Source organism: Biomphalaria glabrata, chromosome 5, assembly GCF_947242115.1.
Source record: "Biomphalaria glabrata chromosome 5, xgBioGlab47.1, whole genome shotgun sequence".
NCBI classification, from domain to species: domain Eukaryota; kingdom Metazoa; phylum Mollusca; class Gastropoda; family Planorbidae; genus Biomphalaria; species Biomphalaria glabrata.
The window spans coordinates 31,196,400-31,215,229 of NC_074715.1; the positions used below are offsets into that span (position 1 = coordinate 31,196,400).

Here is an 18,830-nt window from a genome sequence, read left to right on the forward strand (position 1 = left end):
CTTGTTCTCATCAGTTACTTTCTGCAACATCTTGTTCACATCAGTTACTTCCTGCAACATCTTGTTCACATCAGTTACTTCCTGCAACATCTTGTTCACATCAGTTACTTCCTGCAACATCTTGTTCTCATCAGTTACTTTCTGCAACATCTTGTTCACATCAGTTACTTCCTGCAACATCTTGTTCTCATCAGTTACTTTCTGCAACATCTTGTTCACATCAGTTACTTCCTGCAGCATCTTGTTCACATCAGTTACTTCCTGCAACATCTTGTTCACATCAGTTACTTCCTGCAGCATCTTATTCACATCAGTTACTTCCTGCAGCATCTTATTCACATCAGTTACTTCCTGCAGCATCTTATTCACATCAGTTACTTCCTGCAGCATCTTATTCACATCAGTTACTTCCTGCAACATCTTATTCACATTAGTTACTTCCTGCAACATCTTGTTCACATCAGTTACTTCCTGCAACATCTTGTTCACATCAGTTACTTCATGCAACATCTTGTTCACATCAATTACTTCCTGCAACATCTTGTTCACATCAATTACTTCCTGCAACATCTTGTTCACATCAATTACTTCCTGCAACATCTTGTTCACATCAATTACTTCCTGCAACATCTTATTCACATCAATTACTTCCTGCAACATCTTGTTCACATCAGTTACTTCCTGCAACATCTTATTCACATCAATTACTTCCTGCAACATCATGCAACATCTTGTTCACATCAGTTACTTCCTGCAACATCTTATTCACATCAGTTACTTCCTGCAACATCTTGTTCACATCAGTTACTTCCTGCAACATCTTATTCACATCAATTACTTCCTGCAACATCTTGTTCACATCAATTACTTCCTGCAACATCTTATTCACATCAATTACTTCCTGCAACATCTTGTTCACATCAGTTACTTCATGCAACATCTTGTTCACATCAGTTACTTCCTGCAACATCTTATTCACATCAATTACTTCCTGCAACATCATGCAACATCTTGTTCACATCAGTTACTTCCTGCAACATCTTATTCACATCAGTTACTTCCTGCAACATCTTGTTCACATCAGTTACTTCCTGCAACATCTTATTCACATCAATTACTTCCTGCAACATCTTGTTCACATCAGTTACTTCCTGCAACATCTTATTCACATCAATTACTTCCTGCAACATCATGCAACATCTTGTTCTCATCAGTTACTTTCTGCAACATCTTGTTCACATCAGTTACTTCCTGCAACATCTTATTCACATCAATTACTTCCTGCAACATCTTGTTCACATCAGTTACTTCCTGCAACATCATGCAACATCTTGTTCTCATCAGTTACTTCCTGCAACATCTTGTTCACATCAGTTACTTCCTGCAACATCTTGTTCACATCAGTTACTTCCTGCAACATCATGCAACATCTTGTTCTCATCAGTTACTTCCTGCAACATCTTGTTCACATCAGTTACTTCCTGCAACATCTTATTCACATCAGTTACTTCCTGCAACATCTTGTTCACATCAGTTACTTCCTGCAACATCATGCAACATCTTGTTCACATCAGTTACTTCCTGCAACATCATGCAACATCTTGTTCTCATCAGTTACTTCCTGCAACATCTTGTTCACATCAGTTACTTCCTGCAACATCTTATTCACATCAGTTATTTCCTGCAACATCTTGTTCACATCAGTTACTTCCTGCAACATCATGCAACATCTTATTCACATCAGTTACTTCCTGCAACATCATGCAACATCTTGTTCACATCAGTTACTTCCTGCAACATCATGTTCACATCAGTTACTTCCTGCAACATCTTGTTCACATCAGTTACTTCCTGCAACATCTTGTTCACATCAGTTACTTCCTGCAACATCTTGTTCACATCAGTTACTTCCTGCAACATCTTGTTCACATCAGTTACTTCATGCAACATCTTGTTCACATCAGTTACTTCATGCAACATCTTGTTCACATCAGTTACTTCATGCAGCATCTTGTTCACATCAGTTACTTCCTGCAACATCATGTTCACATCAGTTACTTCCTGCAACATCTTGTTCACATCAGTTACTTCCTGCAACATCTTGTTCACATCAGTTACTTCATGCAGCATCTTGTTCACATCAGTTACTTCCTGCAACATCTTGTTCACATCAGTTACTTCCTGCAACATCTTGTTCACATCAGTTACTTCCTGCAACATCATGCAACATCTTGTTCTCATCAGTTACTTCCTGCAACATCTTGTTCACATCAGTTACTTCATGAAACCCAACACAAAATATCCCATCAAAAATATTTGTAACCGCCTTTGTTCAGAACCAAAGAACCAAAAAACAAACACCCAACAACAGAACAACACAACAACAGAACAACACAACAACAGAACAACACAACAACACAACAACAGAACAACACAACAACAGAACAACACAACAACAGAACAACACAACAACAGAACAACACAACAACAGAAGAACACAACAACAGAACAACTCAACAACAGAAGAACACAACAACAGAACAACACAACAACAGAACAACACAACAACAGAACAACACAACAACAGAACAACAGAACAACACAACATCAGAACAACAGAACAACTCAACAACAGAACAACACAACAACAGAACAACACAACAACAGAACAACACAACAGCAGAACAACACAACAACAGAACAACACAACAACAGAACAACACAACAACAGAACAACACAACAACAGAAAAACACAACAACAGAACAACACAACAGAACAATAGAACAACAGAACAACACAACAATAGAACAACAGAACAACACAACAACAGAACAACACAACAACAGAACAACACAACAGCAGAACAACACAACAACAGAACAACACAACAACAGAACAACAGAACAACACAACAACAGAAAAACACAACAACAGAACAACACAACAGAACAATAGAACAACAGAACAACACAACAATAGAACAACAGAACAACACAACAACAGAACAACACAACAACAGAACAACACAACAACAGAACTGATTCTCTTCGTTTTCGAGCTCACTATTTCTAAACTGTCTTAGAAAGCCAATACATTTGTTGGTCCAGTCGAGATCTGAGACTGAAGTTGGCAAACGTTGTAGAATCAATCAGAGAGAACATTGCGTCACACTGGTAGAGAGAAATGACTAGTTCTATGTAGGAGGTCAGATTTTGTTTTTGATCCATTTATTAGTATGCGGATGAGTACGTGACCTCACCTGGACAAGTCATTGGACTGGTCAGTGTGTTTACCAATTCACTAGCTTTTATGTCCCTTCATGTCTTGAACTAATAAACTTTTGAATTGTACAATGGCTACTCATTATGTTATTAAAAAAGTAATTTATTGATTAAACCATTCAGACGCATTCAAGATGACAGGTTTATCTTAGAGACCTACTTGACAAGTAATTCCCAGTCACTAACTTGTGAACAAAAAATCTGTCAGGTACTACCTATGTACCAGCAGTAGGTCGAATAAAATGATGAATGTAAACCTTTGATACAAACTATTAAAAAACAACTAGCCGAGTATTAGCGTGTATTATATATTCTAACGAGTTCAAAGAACACAACACGAGGACATTGAGACTACTCTAGACTCTAGATCAATGATGCTCAATCTAAATTGACCTGAGGGCCATTTTAATTTCCGGCTCTCGTGCCGCGGGCCACTTGAATGAAAAGGTACAAAAACGAAATAAAATTGATATGAAACTATTTGATTAGAAACTAGTGGATCCAGAACTACATTAATTAATGGGATATTAATTCATAAAATGGCTTCATTTCTCTACTTACAATGAGCAACATTGTAGCGACATCTACCACCGACTCATTTTCTGGTTTCTTTTTAGTAAATATTCCCATCAATCTTCAAATCAAAAAGTAGTTTAACAATCTTTTATTCGCGACTTATACCAAGAATTTTTGTTTCGTAATGCCGTTTATATGTTGTTGTGTTTTAAAACAGCCAGACTTTCTTTCTAAACCAAATATGTTGGCCAAGCTTGGCTTATTATCATGTTCCACACACACAAAAAAAAGTAAAGATCCGTTCACTTTTCCCGGTAGATTCTACGTTCTGAGTCCTAACGTAGGTTAGGATACATTTTTCAACATTTTCTATTGAAACAAAAAGGGGGAGGGGGAGGGAGGATATGCCATACTTTGTGCCAACATTTCGGTGGGCCGGATAGAACCACGTAGCTAGCCGGATCTGGCCCGCAGGCTTATTGTGAGCATCACTGCTCTAGATGATATGCGATACTCTGGGTCATTAAATAGGCCTATATTGACTGAAAAGTGACACTTTGCTTGACCTAATTAAAACACAGGAAGTTGTCAGAGCTCTTCAATTTTCAGAGGAGAAAACAACTACAAAACAATGTCAAGATGGTTTCTCTGAATACGTCTGTTGTTGTAGACTCAAGTAACAAAACAAAAAACAGCCAGAAAAAAAAAGGAGGTATGTTCACTTTGAATCATGGGTAGGTGCAATGGTGACAAAAAAAAAGGGGGAGTGTGTACAGTGGAAGGGCCCATCTTCGTGTCATATCATAGCAATATAAGCTGATTATTAATACATATGGAAAATGGCGTCAGGCTTTTTTTTTCGTCTGTCGACGTTTTTTGTGTTTTCTTTTGTTATTGTGACGTAACGATCCGATCACTAATGCATCAGTGATGTTTTCTGCTGACATGGCTAGAGATGAGTCAAGTGCTTTGCTAATTCAACTGTCTACGAGATAATCTAACAGAAGTGATCAGCAATTAGTGTATACACTTCCTTTAGTCAAACCACATTGGTGCAGAGGAAATAACGTACTCTTGTCAATCAGTCTAATCGATACTTTATACAGATGGGCCTAGGTTGACTTGTAGCACCAAACTGCTGGTAGACAACTAAACCGCTGCAGGCGTATTGTTTTGTTCACTTGTGAAACTTGAAATAACTAATAGTTTCTTTGTGAACACTACTGACTAGAACTTTTATTAGAATATAGACACATTTAACTTGAGATGAAATGAAATAATTATAGTAGATTTTAGTAATAATATAAACATGCTATTTTGAACAAAATCCTAACTCACTACAAAAAACACGTCTTTTCCTTCTGACGTTCTGGAGTTGTCTGTGACCTACCCAAGACAGCTTACGACACTGCCGCTTAGCTTGCATCATTCACACTGTATAGCCACCAATCAATCATTAACATTTTGTCACCATCACCATAGAATCACACTCACAAACACACTCCATAACAGCCTGAATGAAGAAAATAAGTTGACTTTGAAAGGTACCATAGAAATACACTCACACACACACACACTCCTCATAATACAGTACACTTCTTCATTCCAACGCTGCTTGTCTCTAACACAGAATCGCATTTTAATAATTTTCTTTAATCAATACACAATACGACTTAGTGAAACAGAGGCTGTCCTAGTTGTGGCGATAGATGCATTGAGGATCACGGTGCAGACTCTCGCACCGCAGATTCTGATGATTTCATTGTTTGGTATTGTCGGAGAGCAATCAATACATGATCAATTCAAATAGCCATTTCGTTTCTGTTCATGTAGATGAAGTCCATTCATTGAGGCTTCAAGTGTAATCATTTTTCCTTTTGTTTTCGCAGTGGCAAAGAAAAGAGCGAATCAGCGTTATAATACGGCGCATTGATATCAAAGAAATGAAGTGTCTCAAAGAAATGAAGTGTCTCAAAGAAATGAAGTGTCTCAAAGAAATGAAGCGTCTCAAAGAAATGAAGTGGCTCAAAGAAAGTTGTTCCAAGAGAACTGGTAGTTACGCTCAAGAGCGCGAGCACGTTGCCCTGCCTCATCGTGGCGCCCGCGTGGAAACGGCCACTAGAGGAAGTGGCTAGGCTAAATGGGTAGCAACACAGGACTCCCGTGGGGATGCCCACGGGTAGACGAGAGTCCACTCATTTCACGGGCGGGGTTGTAATAAAGTCCCCACAAACATGTCACCAATCCATGCGCTGTTCCTCAAAGGGACCGTTACATAAATGGCGGGTCCCGCACAGTTAGCTTGGTACATTGAAGGAAAATGGCAGAAGTCCCCGGTGCATTCTCGGCCTTCGGCCGTGTATCTAGCCCACGTGTCGGGGGTCAAACGCATCGGTCAACAGCAATGCCTTACATAGGAATTGTCTAGGGTCTCTCCCAAACAGAACTGTGTGTTCACACAGGTTTTTTTTTTTTTTACTGTTTGGCGTCCAAACAGGTTTTTTTTCAAACTTAGAGCTCGAAGAGCCTTCGGCTCAGCTCTTAGACATCAACAAGGTTACGCTCAAGATAAAGGGAGATAATTAACAAAAAAAATAAAATAAATAAATACAACAACAAAGCAACTAAATGACCTGATAATAATCAGAAATTAATATTTATGCCAGTAGATTACCAGAGTTAGTTCAATTTATTTTATTAGTTGTTAAGTTGAATGTTCACAACAACAGAAATATATTTGACAATGAACAATATACACATAAAATAATAAAATGTAAAAATAAAACCATAAATTAGTTAAAGCAATGCAAATTAGCAAATGTTCTTGAAGATTTCACTACATGTAGTATTTCAAACTGGCAAATTACAGACTTCGGGCCACATGCGGTCTGCCGCAGTGTTTTAAGCGGCACTCGGACACCTACAGAAATAAGGTGTGCCTAAAGTATATACATATAAAAAATGCAAATATATTAAAAATAATTCTAAATATCTATATAAATTATTGCAACTGTCTCATTATAAAAAGTTTCAAGTAAACGAAGATTAAGCTAATTGACTATACTTCAATACACTCAGTCCAAAACACAATCTCAGGCCAGTATTTATTCAATGCTATGAAGAACTGAGTTGACTTGGAAGAAGATGGCAGTGTAACAACTGGTGGAACTCAATCTTTGACTGAGAAAGACAGTTTGTTTGTAGTTGTTGTTTTAAAGAATATACCAACCATAAACTCTAAACAGGAAAGTTAGCATAAAATAACAATATTGGACCATGATTCACTTACGACAACGTAACAGCTACGGAGCATTACGAACGAGTGTAAACAGTTAAATACTTCACAGTAAGTACAACTGTACATTTAGAATTAAAGGTTGTGATGTAAAAATACAATTGCAATTTTTTTATTTAAAAAATCGTAAAATCGGTTTCAGAAATTGCTAACTCTTATTGTAATAACTCAATTAGTTGTGTGAAATAATAATGTATAATACAGTATAAATATGAATTGAGAGACATTATACATAGTTAGCTAACGTATTTTTCTAAGTACTAAGTACACACACACACACACACATATATATATATATGCGGCCCCCCCCCCATACCCTCGATACAAAAAGGTTGCCCACCCCTGCATAGTATATACTTACATACAAATACCGACCGCTCTCAATTCTTACATTAATTGATTTCACGTCATCATAAACCTAAGTGGACACCATAAAAGTGCATCAGATATTAAAAATATACTAGATCATACGTGCAGACGGAAGATGACTCTGTTGGCCCACCTATCACAATACCAGCTTGGCCTTATTGCTATGTTTATTAAAGAAGCTACTATATAAGTAAACAGAATAAAGAGTAACAGGTGATCGACCTTGACACACGCCCTTACAAATACACAAACAAATAAATAATGTGCCAAATGAGATTGTCTCATCCTGTAATGCAAAGACCACACATGTTTGTTAAAGACCACAGATGTTTGTAAAAGACTACATATGTTTGTTAAAGACCACAGATGTTTGTTAAAGACTACATATGTTTGTTAAAGACCACACATGTTTGTTAAAGACCACGCATGTTTGTTAACGACCACACATGTTTGTTAAAGACCACACATGTTTGTTAAAGACCACACATGTTTGTTAAAGACCACACATGTTTGTTAACGACCACACATGTTTGTTAAAGACTACATATGTTTGTTAAAGACCACACATGTTTGTTAAAGACCACACATGTTTGTTAAAGACCACACATGTTTGTTAACGACCACACATGTTTGTTAACGACCACACATGTTTGTTAAAGACCACATATGTTTGTTAAAAACCACATATGTTTGTTAAAAACCACACATGTTTGTTAAAAACCACATATGTTTGTTAAAAACCACACATGTTTGTTAAAGACCACATATGTTTGTTAAAGACCACAGATGTTTGTTAAAGACTACATATGTTTGTTAAAGACCACACATGTTTGTTAAAGACCACGCATGTTTGTTAACGACCACACATGTTTGTTAAAGACCACACATGTTTGTTAAAGACCACACATGTTTGTTAAAGACCACACATGTTTGTTAACGACCACACATGTTTGTTAAAGACTACATATGTTTGTTAAAGACCACACATGTTTGTTAAAGACCACACATGTTTGTTAAAGACCACACATGTTTGTTAACGACCACACATGTTTGTTAACGACCACACATGTTTGTTAAAGACCACATATGTTTGTTAAAAACCACATATGTTTGTTAAAAACCACACATGTTTGTTAAAAACCACATATGTTTGTTAAAAACCACACATGTTTGTTAAAGACCACATATGTTTGTTAAAGACCACACATGTTTGTTAAAGACCACACATGTTTGTTAAAGACCACATATGTTTGCTAAAGACCACACATGTTTGTTAAAGACCACACATGTTTGTTAAAAACCACATATGTTTGTTAAAAACCACACATGTTTGTTAAAGACCACACATGTTTGTTAAAAACCACACATGTTTGTTAAAGACCACATATGTTTGTTAACGACCACACATGTTTGTTAACGACCACGCATGTTTGTTAACGACCACGCATGTTTGTTAAAAACCACACATGTTTGTTAAAGACCACATATGTTTGTTAACGACCACACATGTTTGTTAACGACCACACATGTTTGTTAAAGACCACACATGTTTGTTAACGACCACACATGTTTGTTAACGACCACACATGTTTGTTGATGATCCACTATTATCTACATGTTGAGAACCAAGACAAATAGATCACAGCTGTGTACCTAAATAACCCAATGTCAAGCGACGCTCTCTTTACGGTTTACAAATTGTGGCTCATGTTTCAGAAAATTTATAACCGCCCAACCAACATGATGAAAATATCTCACTTTAAGCAGACTTTACACGATACACTTACACAAGGAAGGTCACCCAGACATTTGTTTTTTTTTCATTATTAGACTGATTCGAACTTTGACAATTCCTAATGAATAAACTACATGGTATATTTAAGTCCTTTGAGGTTTTATTATTGGTCATTTGGCGTGTGTACAAAGTACAAGCATAATAAATGTTCCCATGTTGTATTTTTTATTTCTTTTAACACATATAACCAGCTGTGCGGTTCGTCAGTTGGGCTCACCCATGCACTGTAAGATCAGACGTGAATTAAAAGACACGTGTTGATATCTTGTTGCAATTCTCCGCAGAAAACATCAAATAATGGATTAATAACGAGAATTACAGTAATATTAACATTCAGATCACAGCAATGGTAAAATACTGACGTACACATCGATGGATAAATTAAAGTGAATACAAATTGAACGTGTTCCACAAACTAAATCTCTCTGGGACTAAAATGGACTTTTCATTCTCTTAACATAGACGTCTTGATGGTAACAGAGCTTCTAATGAACTGATCTGTAGAGGTGATGGTGTGCAAGAAAAGTTACATTATCTGACCAATAGATGTCTTGCTGTGCAAGAAACTTCACATTATCTGACCTATAGATGTCTTAGTGTGCAAGAAACTTCACATTATCTGACCTATAGATGTCTTAGTGTGCAAGAAACTTCATATTAACTAAACTATTGACGTCTTGGTGTGCAAGAAACTTCATATTAACTAAACTATTGACGTCTTGGTGTGCAAGAAACTTCACATTATCTGACCTATAGATGTCTTAGTGTGCAAGAAACTTCATATTAACTAAACTATTGACGTCTTGGTGTGCAAGAAACTTCACATTATCTGACCTATAGATGTCTTAGTGTGCAAGAAACTTCATATTAACTAAACTATTGACGTCTTGGTGTGCAAGAAACTTCACATTATCTGACCTATAGATGTCTTAGTGTGCAAGAAAAGTTACATTATCTGACCTATTGATGTCTTGCCGTGTAAGAAACTTCACATTATCTGACCTATGGACGTCTTGGTGTGCAAGAAACTTCACTTTATCTGACCTATAGAGGTCTTGGTGTGCAAGAAACTTCACATTATCTGACCTATCTTCACATTATCTGATAATAGATGTCTTGCTGTGCAAGAAACTTCACATTATCTGATAATATATGATAATAGATGTCTTGCTGTGCAAGAAACTTCACATTAACTGACCTACTAACGTCTTGATGTGCAAGAAAAGTTACAATTTCTAACCTATAGATGTCTTTCTGTGCAAGAAACTTCTCATTATCTGACCCATAGATGTCTTAGTGTGCAAGAAACTTCACATTATCTGACCTATTGATGTCTTGCCGTGAAAGAAACTTCACATTATCTGACCTATTGATGTCTTTCTGTGCAAGAAACTTCACATTATCTGACCTATTGATGTCTTGCTGTGCAAGAAACTTCACATTATCTGACCTATTGATGTCTTGCTGTGCAAGAAACTTCACATTATCTGACCTATTGATGTCTTTCTGTGCAAGAACCTCTTCACATTATCTGACCAATAGATGTCTTAGTGTGCAAGAAACTTCACATTATCTGACCTATTGATGTCTTGCTGTGCAAGAAACTTCAGCTTATCTTACATATAAACTCTTGCAATGAACAACAAAGTTACGTTTCTTTACTATTCAATTGAATTACCATCTTTTTCTTTTTGTTTTTTAAAGTTAGATCTAGTTGAAACTTTGAAACTTTATTTTGAAACCAGTGACTAGACTGTGACTACATTAATTACAGATAGAGAAGAGGGGGAATATAAAACATTGGATACTAGATTTTTGTTTTTAAACATTTGCAAAAAATTTCAATTCTCATATTATCGAACTTCAATCCTCTCTACCACCAGATGTGTTGACATTAAATAGCTTCATTAAAAACTTTTACAAATAAAATAGAGAACCAGACTTTAAAAAATCTGGTAGAAGGATGGTTCGTTTCTTGATGAAAGTAATGTATTAGGTAAGACACCTTTGAAAAGAAATGTGTAGCACGAAGTAATGCACTTGTGGGCTTTGGTTTCGTTAAGGTCACTCTAGGTCAAGAAATCAAGCAAGTGTCTTAACTTTGTTAAAAACACCTGATAGGTCGGTCAACCCTTGATGGTTTGTTTCTATTTTATATGATTACTAGGTGTACCGTGATATGATTACTAGGTGTACCGTGATATGATAATTAGGTGTACCGTGATATGATAATTAGGTGTACTGTACTAATACTTTGACAACCTTATCATGGTTATACACAACTACTGAAATTTTCTACAGACTATAAAACAATAGACTATAGCATGATGATTATAGACTAAAGCATGACTATTGACTAAACTATTATTTGAGCTTAAAGCAAGACTATAGACTAAAACATAACTATAAACTAATCAATGACTATAGACTGTAAGGACACGATTAGGAGTTTGGCGTGAAAAAGTTATTTGTTTCATCAAACGGGTAAATTTTTGGCTTATCGACAATGACGTGACAATGACGTGACAATGACGTGACAATGACGTGACACTAAAACACAGTTGGCATCGTTCTTTAGTGTCGAATATCTTTGTTGGACGTCTGCCTGTACCGGTACTATTTGGTTATTTGAGTTTGGACGTATCAAACACAAGACACAGCGCAGAGGCGCTAACAAGACTATAGATTAAAGCAAGACTAAATTATGACTATAGACTAAAGTATGACTATAGACTAAAGTATGACTATAGACTAAAGTATGACTATGGACTAAAGCATGAGTATAAAGCATGAGTATTGACATTATTTACCTGTCCTGTAAAAGTCTATTATGGAGTTAAAGACTGCAGGATGACGATCAAAGAAATACTCCTGTTTGCCCTTCCCACTGGACATGTGCAGGGCGGCGAGTCTTGAAAGTCTAGAGTTGGGAATGTTTTTGAGTGTGCTGACGTGGGTCTCGTGCCGAACTCCGCCTACGTTCAGCAGCACCCTCTCGTCGCTGCTGGTGTCCCCCAGGTCCTTCCGCCTCCGAATGGGCGTGCTGTTGTGGTGGTGCACGGACTGTTTGATTGGTTCGTTGTTGCAAGCCCCGCCCCCCATAAGGTCATCCCAGACCCGGACGTGTGTAGTTGTGTCCTCCTCCACTGAGTCTGTCCGGACGTAACCTTTCTGCCAGTGAAGCCGGTGCTTGGTGGAGCCGTGGCGCTTTGGGGTGGACGCCTGCTGGCCGTCAGACTCCTTGGGAGTGTCTGTGCTTGGACCCGCTGTGTAGCAGTTGGTAGCTTGGACATCATGGATGAGCCCTCTCTGTGCATCGTCTTTGGTGGAAGTCCGGCCAGACCTGATGGTTGGCCGGTCAGCAAATATCATGCCCTTCAGTTTGGAAGACAACTTGCCTGGCATTTAGCCGCTCATCTGCAACTGATCGAAACAAAAACAAAAAGTCAATGTTATTAAACGTAAAGATTGACAGTCTTTCTGCAAACAGGACCCTGCTTCATCAATATCATTGTTAAGGTCAAACATATTGTGGCTTAATTATTACGCTGTGGTCAATAATTGCCGATTGCAACAAAGGTCAAGTAAATATTATATTAATTAAAAACGCTTTGATAAGCCACCATCGAACAAACGTTATTTAATTATTGACCTCAATAACTAGACAACTAAACTTTATCTTTCCTTAATTACAATGTTGAGAATCATTTACCTAAGTTATTTGTTCTCAAAACAAACGACACGCAGGATGTGACGCATCCCTTCCTCAACCCTAATCTAGTTACTTATCTTCTCCCTGAGTTCATTCAGCAATGTAAAAGTATCCCCAATGTGATTCTTTTATTAGCGGAATTCATCAACTGTATTTAGAGCTAACATTAGAGGCTTACAAAACAAAACAAAACTAATGGAAAGAACATAACGTATCAACTGTATTTAGAGCTAACATTAGAGGCTTACAAAACAAAACAAAACTAATTGGAAAAACATAACGTATCAACAGTATTTAGAGCTAACATTAGAGGCTTACAAAACAAAACAAAACTAATGGAAAGAACATAACGTATCAACAGTCTACTTTCTAAACGGAGTATGGTTTTCATGGGGACCATTCTAAGGCCTAGACAAATCGTTGACAATTGCAACTATAAAAATTGAAATTATATAAAAAGATAAGTATCAATTTATATATATATATATAAAAAAACAACATGCATACACATAATACAATACAAAAATGTTGCAAGATAAGTTGAAAGATGTTTATGTCTGCTCAAATGTCAATCTAGTGAAAGGAAAAAGGGATATAAATCATTGAGTTCTCGCTGAAACATAAACATAGTTTCCTTCCCCTGCCAAGCACTGTAAATGTCTTGAAGGTTCGACTCGCTTCTGAAAGTTCATGTCAGGCAATGCTCATCACATGGAGACGTTTGCTCCTGTTTAAGTTGGCTACACCCCCCCCCCTAACATCCTGTCAGTCTTGGACTTGTACCTGTGTCAGGTCTTCAAAGGATATTCTTCTTGTCACCTCCACCCCCATCTAAACGTGTGTAGTTGTAGTAGTGCCTATAGAAAGTCTTTCACTCTTTTTGTTTGCCATGAAAGGTCAGCATCAGAATTTGTTGTATTTTGATATCTCTAACTTTTCCTGAGTAGATCTTATCATAATAGTAGTAAAAGAACTTGTTTGATACCCAATACAGAAATCTAGAAATAAAGGACCAAAAAAAAAATAATTAAAAATCCAAATTTCGACTTTTCAAAAAAAAAATAAATTTGAACAACTTTTGACGTCACGTTTTGATCTAGAGGGCTCAGAAGATATATTGCTATTATTATACAAATTGTTAATAAAGTCATCTGTATTTATTATTATTATTATTTGATACAAAGACATACATTAGCAACAAATAACTTCTAAGGAAATGGATAACTGTTACAAAGATTGCTGCGAATGTATTTGGAACACTAGCTTAAAATAGAACTTAAATAGACCCCCAGCGGACAATACTCCTAGCTGTCTGCATCGCGTGGCGAAATATACATAACGCAATTCGACTGCGTAGTCATGTGAAATACTGCACTCATTCCTGTGTCTACGTAGTCATGTGAAATACTGCACTTTTATCTGTGCCTACGTAGTCATGTGAAATACTGCACTTTTCTCTGTGCCTACGTAGTCATGTGAAATACTGCACTCATCCCTATGTTTACGTAGTCATGTGAAATACTGCACTTTTCTATGTGTCTACAAAGTCATGTGAAATACTGCACTTCTCTCTGTGTTTACGTAGTCATGTAAAATACTGCACTTTTCTCTGTGTCTACGTAGTCATATGAAATAATGCACTTCTCTCTGTGTCTACGTAGTCATGTGAAATACTGCACTTTTCTCTGTGCCTACGTAGTCATGTGAAATACTGCACTCATCCCTGTGTCTACGTAGTCATGTGAAATATTGCACTCATCCCCGTGTCTACGTAGTCATGTGAAATACTGCACTCATCCCTGTGTCTTAGTAGTCATGTGAAATATTGCACTCATCCCTGTGTCTTAGTAGTCATGTGAAATACTGCACTCCTCCATGTGTCTTAGTAGTCATGTGAAATATTGCACTCATCCCTGTGTCTACGTAGTCATGTGAAATATTGCACTCATCCCTGTGTCTTAGTAGTTATGTGAAATACTGCACTCCTCCCTGTGTCTGTGTAGTCATGTGAAATACTGCACTCATCCCCGTGTCTGTGTAGTCATGTGAAATACTGCACTCATCCGTGTGTCTTAGTAGTTATGTGAAATACTGCACTCCTCCCTGTGTCTGTGTAGTCATGTGAAATACTGCACTCCTCCCTGTGTCTTAGTAGTCATGTGAAATACTGCACTCATCTCCGTGTCTGTGTAGTCATGTGAAATACTGCACTCATCCCCGTGTCTGTGTAGTCATGTGAAATACTGCACTCCTCCCTGTGTCTTAGTAGTCATGTGAAATACTGCACTCATCCCTGTGTCTGTGTAGTCATGTGAAATACTGCACTCATCTCCGTGTCTGTGTAGTCATGTGAAATACTGCACTCATCTACGTGTCTGTGTAGTCATGTGAAATACTGCACTCATCCCTGTGTCTGTGTAGTCATGTGAAATACTGCACTCATCTCCGTGTCTGTGTAGTCATGTGAAATACTGCACTCATCCCTGTGTCTGTGTAGTCATGTGAAATACTGCACTCATCTCCGTGTCTGTGTAGTCATGTGAAATACTGTACTCATCCCTGTGTCTGTGTAGTTATGTGAAATACTGCACTCATCCCTGTGTCTTAGTAGTTATGTGAAATACTGCACTCATCCCTGTGTCTTAGTAGTTATGTGAAATACTGCACTCATCCCCGTGTCTGTGTAGTCATGTGAAATACTGCACTCATCCCTGTGTCTATGTAGTCATGTGAAATACTGTACTCATCCCCGTGTCTGTGTAGTCATGTGAAATACTGCACTCATCCCTGTGTCTGTGTAGTCATGTGAAATACTGCACTCATCCCTGTGTCTGTGTAGTCTTGTGAAATACTGCACTCATCCCCGTGTCTGTGTAGTCATGTGAAATACTGCACTCATCCCTGTGTCTTAGTAGTTATGTGAAATACTGCACTCATCCCTGTGTCTGTGTAGTCATGTGAAATACTGCACTCATCCCTGTGTCTGTGTAGTCATGTGAAATACTGCACTCATCCCCGTGTCTTAGTAGTTATGTGAAATAATGCACTCATCCCTGTGTCTTAGTAGTTATGTGAAATACTGCACTCATCCCCGTGTCTGTGTAGTTATGTGAAATACTGCACTCATCCCTGTGTCTGTGTAGTCATGTGAAATACTGCACTCATCCCTGTCTGTGTAGTCATGTGAAATACTGCACTCATCCCTGTGTCTTAGTAGTTATGTGAAATACTGCACTCATCCCTGTGTCTTAGTAGTCATGTGAAATACTGCACTCATCCCTGTGTCTGTGTAGTCATGTGAAATACTGCACTCATCCCTGTGTCTTAGTAGTTATGTGAAATACTGCACTCATCCCTGTGTCTGTGTAGTCATGTGAAATACTGCACTCATCCCTGTGTCTTAGTAGTTATGTGAAATACTGCACTCATCCCTGTGTCTGTGTAGTCATGTGAAATACTGCACTCATCCCCGTGTCTGTGTAGTCATGTGAAATACTGTACTCATCCCCGTGTCTGTGTAGTCATGTGAAATACTGCACTCATCCCCGTGTCTGTGTAGTCATGTGAAATACTGCACTCATCCCCGTGTCTGTGTAGTCATGTGAAATACTGCACTCCTCCCTGTGTCTGTGTAGTCATGTGAAATACTGCACTCATCCCTGTGTCTTAGTAGTCATGTGAAATACTGCACTCATCCCCGTGTCTGTGTAGTCATGTGAAATACTGCACTCATCCCTGTGTCTTAGTAGTTATGTGAAATACTGCACTCATCCCTGTGTCTGTGTAGTCATGTGAAATACTGCACTCATCCCCGTGTCTGTGTAGTCATGTGAAATACTGCACTCATCCCTGTGTCTTAGTAGTTATGTGAAATACTGCACTCATCCCTGTGTCTTAGTAGTTATGTGAAATACTGCACTCATCCCTGTGTCTTAGTAGTTATGTGAAATACTGCACTCATCCCTGTGTCTTAGTAGTTATGTGAAATACTGCACTCATCCCTGTGTCTTAGTAGTTATGTGAAATACTGCACTCCTCCCTGTGTCTGTGTAGTCATGTGAAATACTGCACTCATCCCTGTGTCTTAGTAGTCATGTGAAATACTGCACTCCTCCCTGTGTCTTAGTAGTTATGTGAAATACTGCACTCATCCCCGTGTCTGTGTAGTCATGTGAAATACTGCACTCATCCCCGTGTCTGTGTAGTCATGTGAAATACTGCACTCATCCCTGTGTCTGTGTAGTCATGTGAAATACTGTACTCATCCCCGTGTCTGTGTAGTCATGTGAAATACTGCACTCATCCCTGTGTCTGTGTAGTCATGTGAAATACTGCACTCATCCCCGTGTCTGTGTAGTCATGTGAAATACTGCACTCATCCCCGTGTCTGTGTAGTTATGTGAAATACTGCACTCATCCCTGTGTCTTAGTAGTTATGTGAAATACTGCACTCATCCCCGTGTCTGTGTAGTCATGTGAAATACTGCACTCATCCCCGTGTCTGTGTAGTTATGTGAAATACTGCACTCATCCCTGTGTCTTAGTAGTTATGTGAAATACTGCACTCATCCCTGTGTCTTAGTAGTCATGTGAAATACTGCACTCATCCCTGTGTCTGTGTAGTCATGTGAAATACTGCACTCATCCCCGTGTCTGTGTAGTCATGTGAAATACTGCACTCATCCCTGTGTCTTAGTAGTCATGTGAAATACTGCACTCATCCCCGTGTCTGTGTAGTCATGTGAAATACTGCACTCATCCCCGTGTCTGTGTAGTTATGTGAAATACTGCACTCATCCCTGTGTCTTAGTAGTTATGTGAAATACTGCACTCATCCCCGTGTCTGTGTAGTTATGTGAAATACTGCACTCCTCCCTGTGTCTTAGTAGTCATGTGAAATACTGTACTCCTCCCTGTGTCTGTGTAGTCATGTGAAATACTGCACTCATCCCTGTGTCTGTGTAGTCATGTGAAATACTGCACTCATCATTAATCTTCAGAGTCAAGGACAATGAAATGTTTAAAACTGACAGTTACTGAGCTCATTCCAAGAAGAATCCTGAGTGTCAATGAAACTGTTATGGTATTAAAGATTATGATGTTGATTAGGATGTCGAGGTGTATGTGTGGGTGTCAAGTGAAAGGCTTAACATACTTAGACCTACATACCAAGCAGCAAATGTTCCGTCACCAGATGTAATATTGACTATATCATTTAGCTGTCAGCATGGCACGTGTTATGTAAACCTGGCCCCTGCTCAGCCCGAGCAAACAGACAGACAGACCAGTCTACTCACATTATTCAGCAATTCACGTGTAAATAAGGGTATGGATAACAACGCATTAGTTGGGGAGGAGCAAGAGACGAATTACCTCCCTTTCCTCCTCCCCCACCCCGTTTTATTTCAACATCGCAGTGTTTGGGTATAGGAAGAAAACAATGTTGTTTTTTTTATTATTCCAATGATGACCTCCCCTTTGGAATTTTCCAGACACTACACAGTTTATGCAAACTCAGGATGAAAATATTTCGCCAACCCATTTCTTATAACGTATACATAATTAATTCATGGGATGGAGATAATTCACATTGACATATTACGCAAATATTGAGTGAGCGTTTAAAAATGTAATATACTATTTAGAACAACAATCTAATATTTGGTGAGAAGTGTATAAAAAACCCCCCAGATATTAAGTGAGCAAGTTCTAACTACAAGCCAGTATTTGTGATTGAACAAGCGTTTGTTTTAGGCTCGTTCTGATACCTGTGTTGGTGTTCTGTGTGTTTACGTCTGCTACACAACGTCTGCTACATGGATAACACCAGCGAGAGTTAGTGTGTGTGTGTGCGTGTGCC

The 18,830-nt window shown here is 38.2% G+C and overlaps 1 protein-coding gene across 3 annotated transcripts in view; it reads right to left on the minus strand.

The window, feature by feature from the left end:
• The window catches only part of LOC106065752 (potassium voltage-gated channel protein Shaw-like), a 68,227-nt gene that overhangs the window by 26,662 nt on the left and 22,735 nt on the right, over positions 1-18,830 (minus strand). For all 3 annotated transcript variants that reach the window (XM_013224662.2, XM_013224655.2, XM_013224669.2), the window contains exon 2: positions 12,069-12,681. In XM_013224662.2, the coding sequence (XP_013080116.2) occupies positions 12,069-12,663 (595 nt within the window). In that variant the 5' untranslated portion in view covers positions 12,664-12,681. The remainder of the gene's footprint in view (positions 1-12,068; positions 12,682-18,830) is intronic.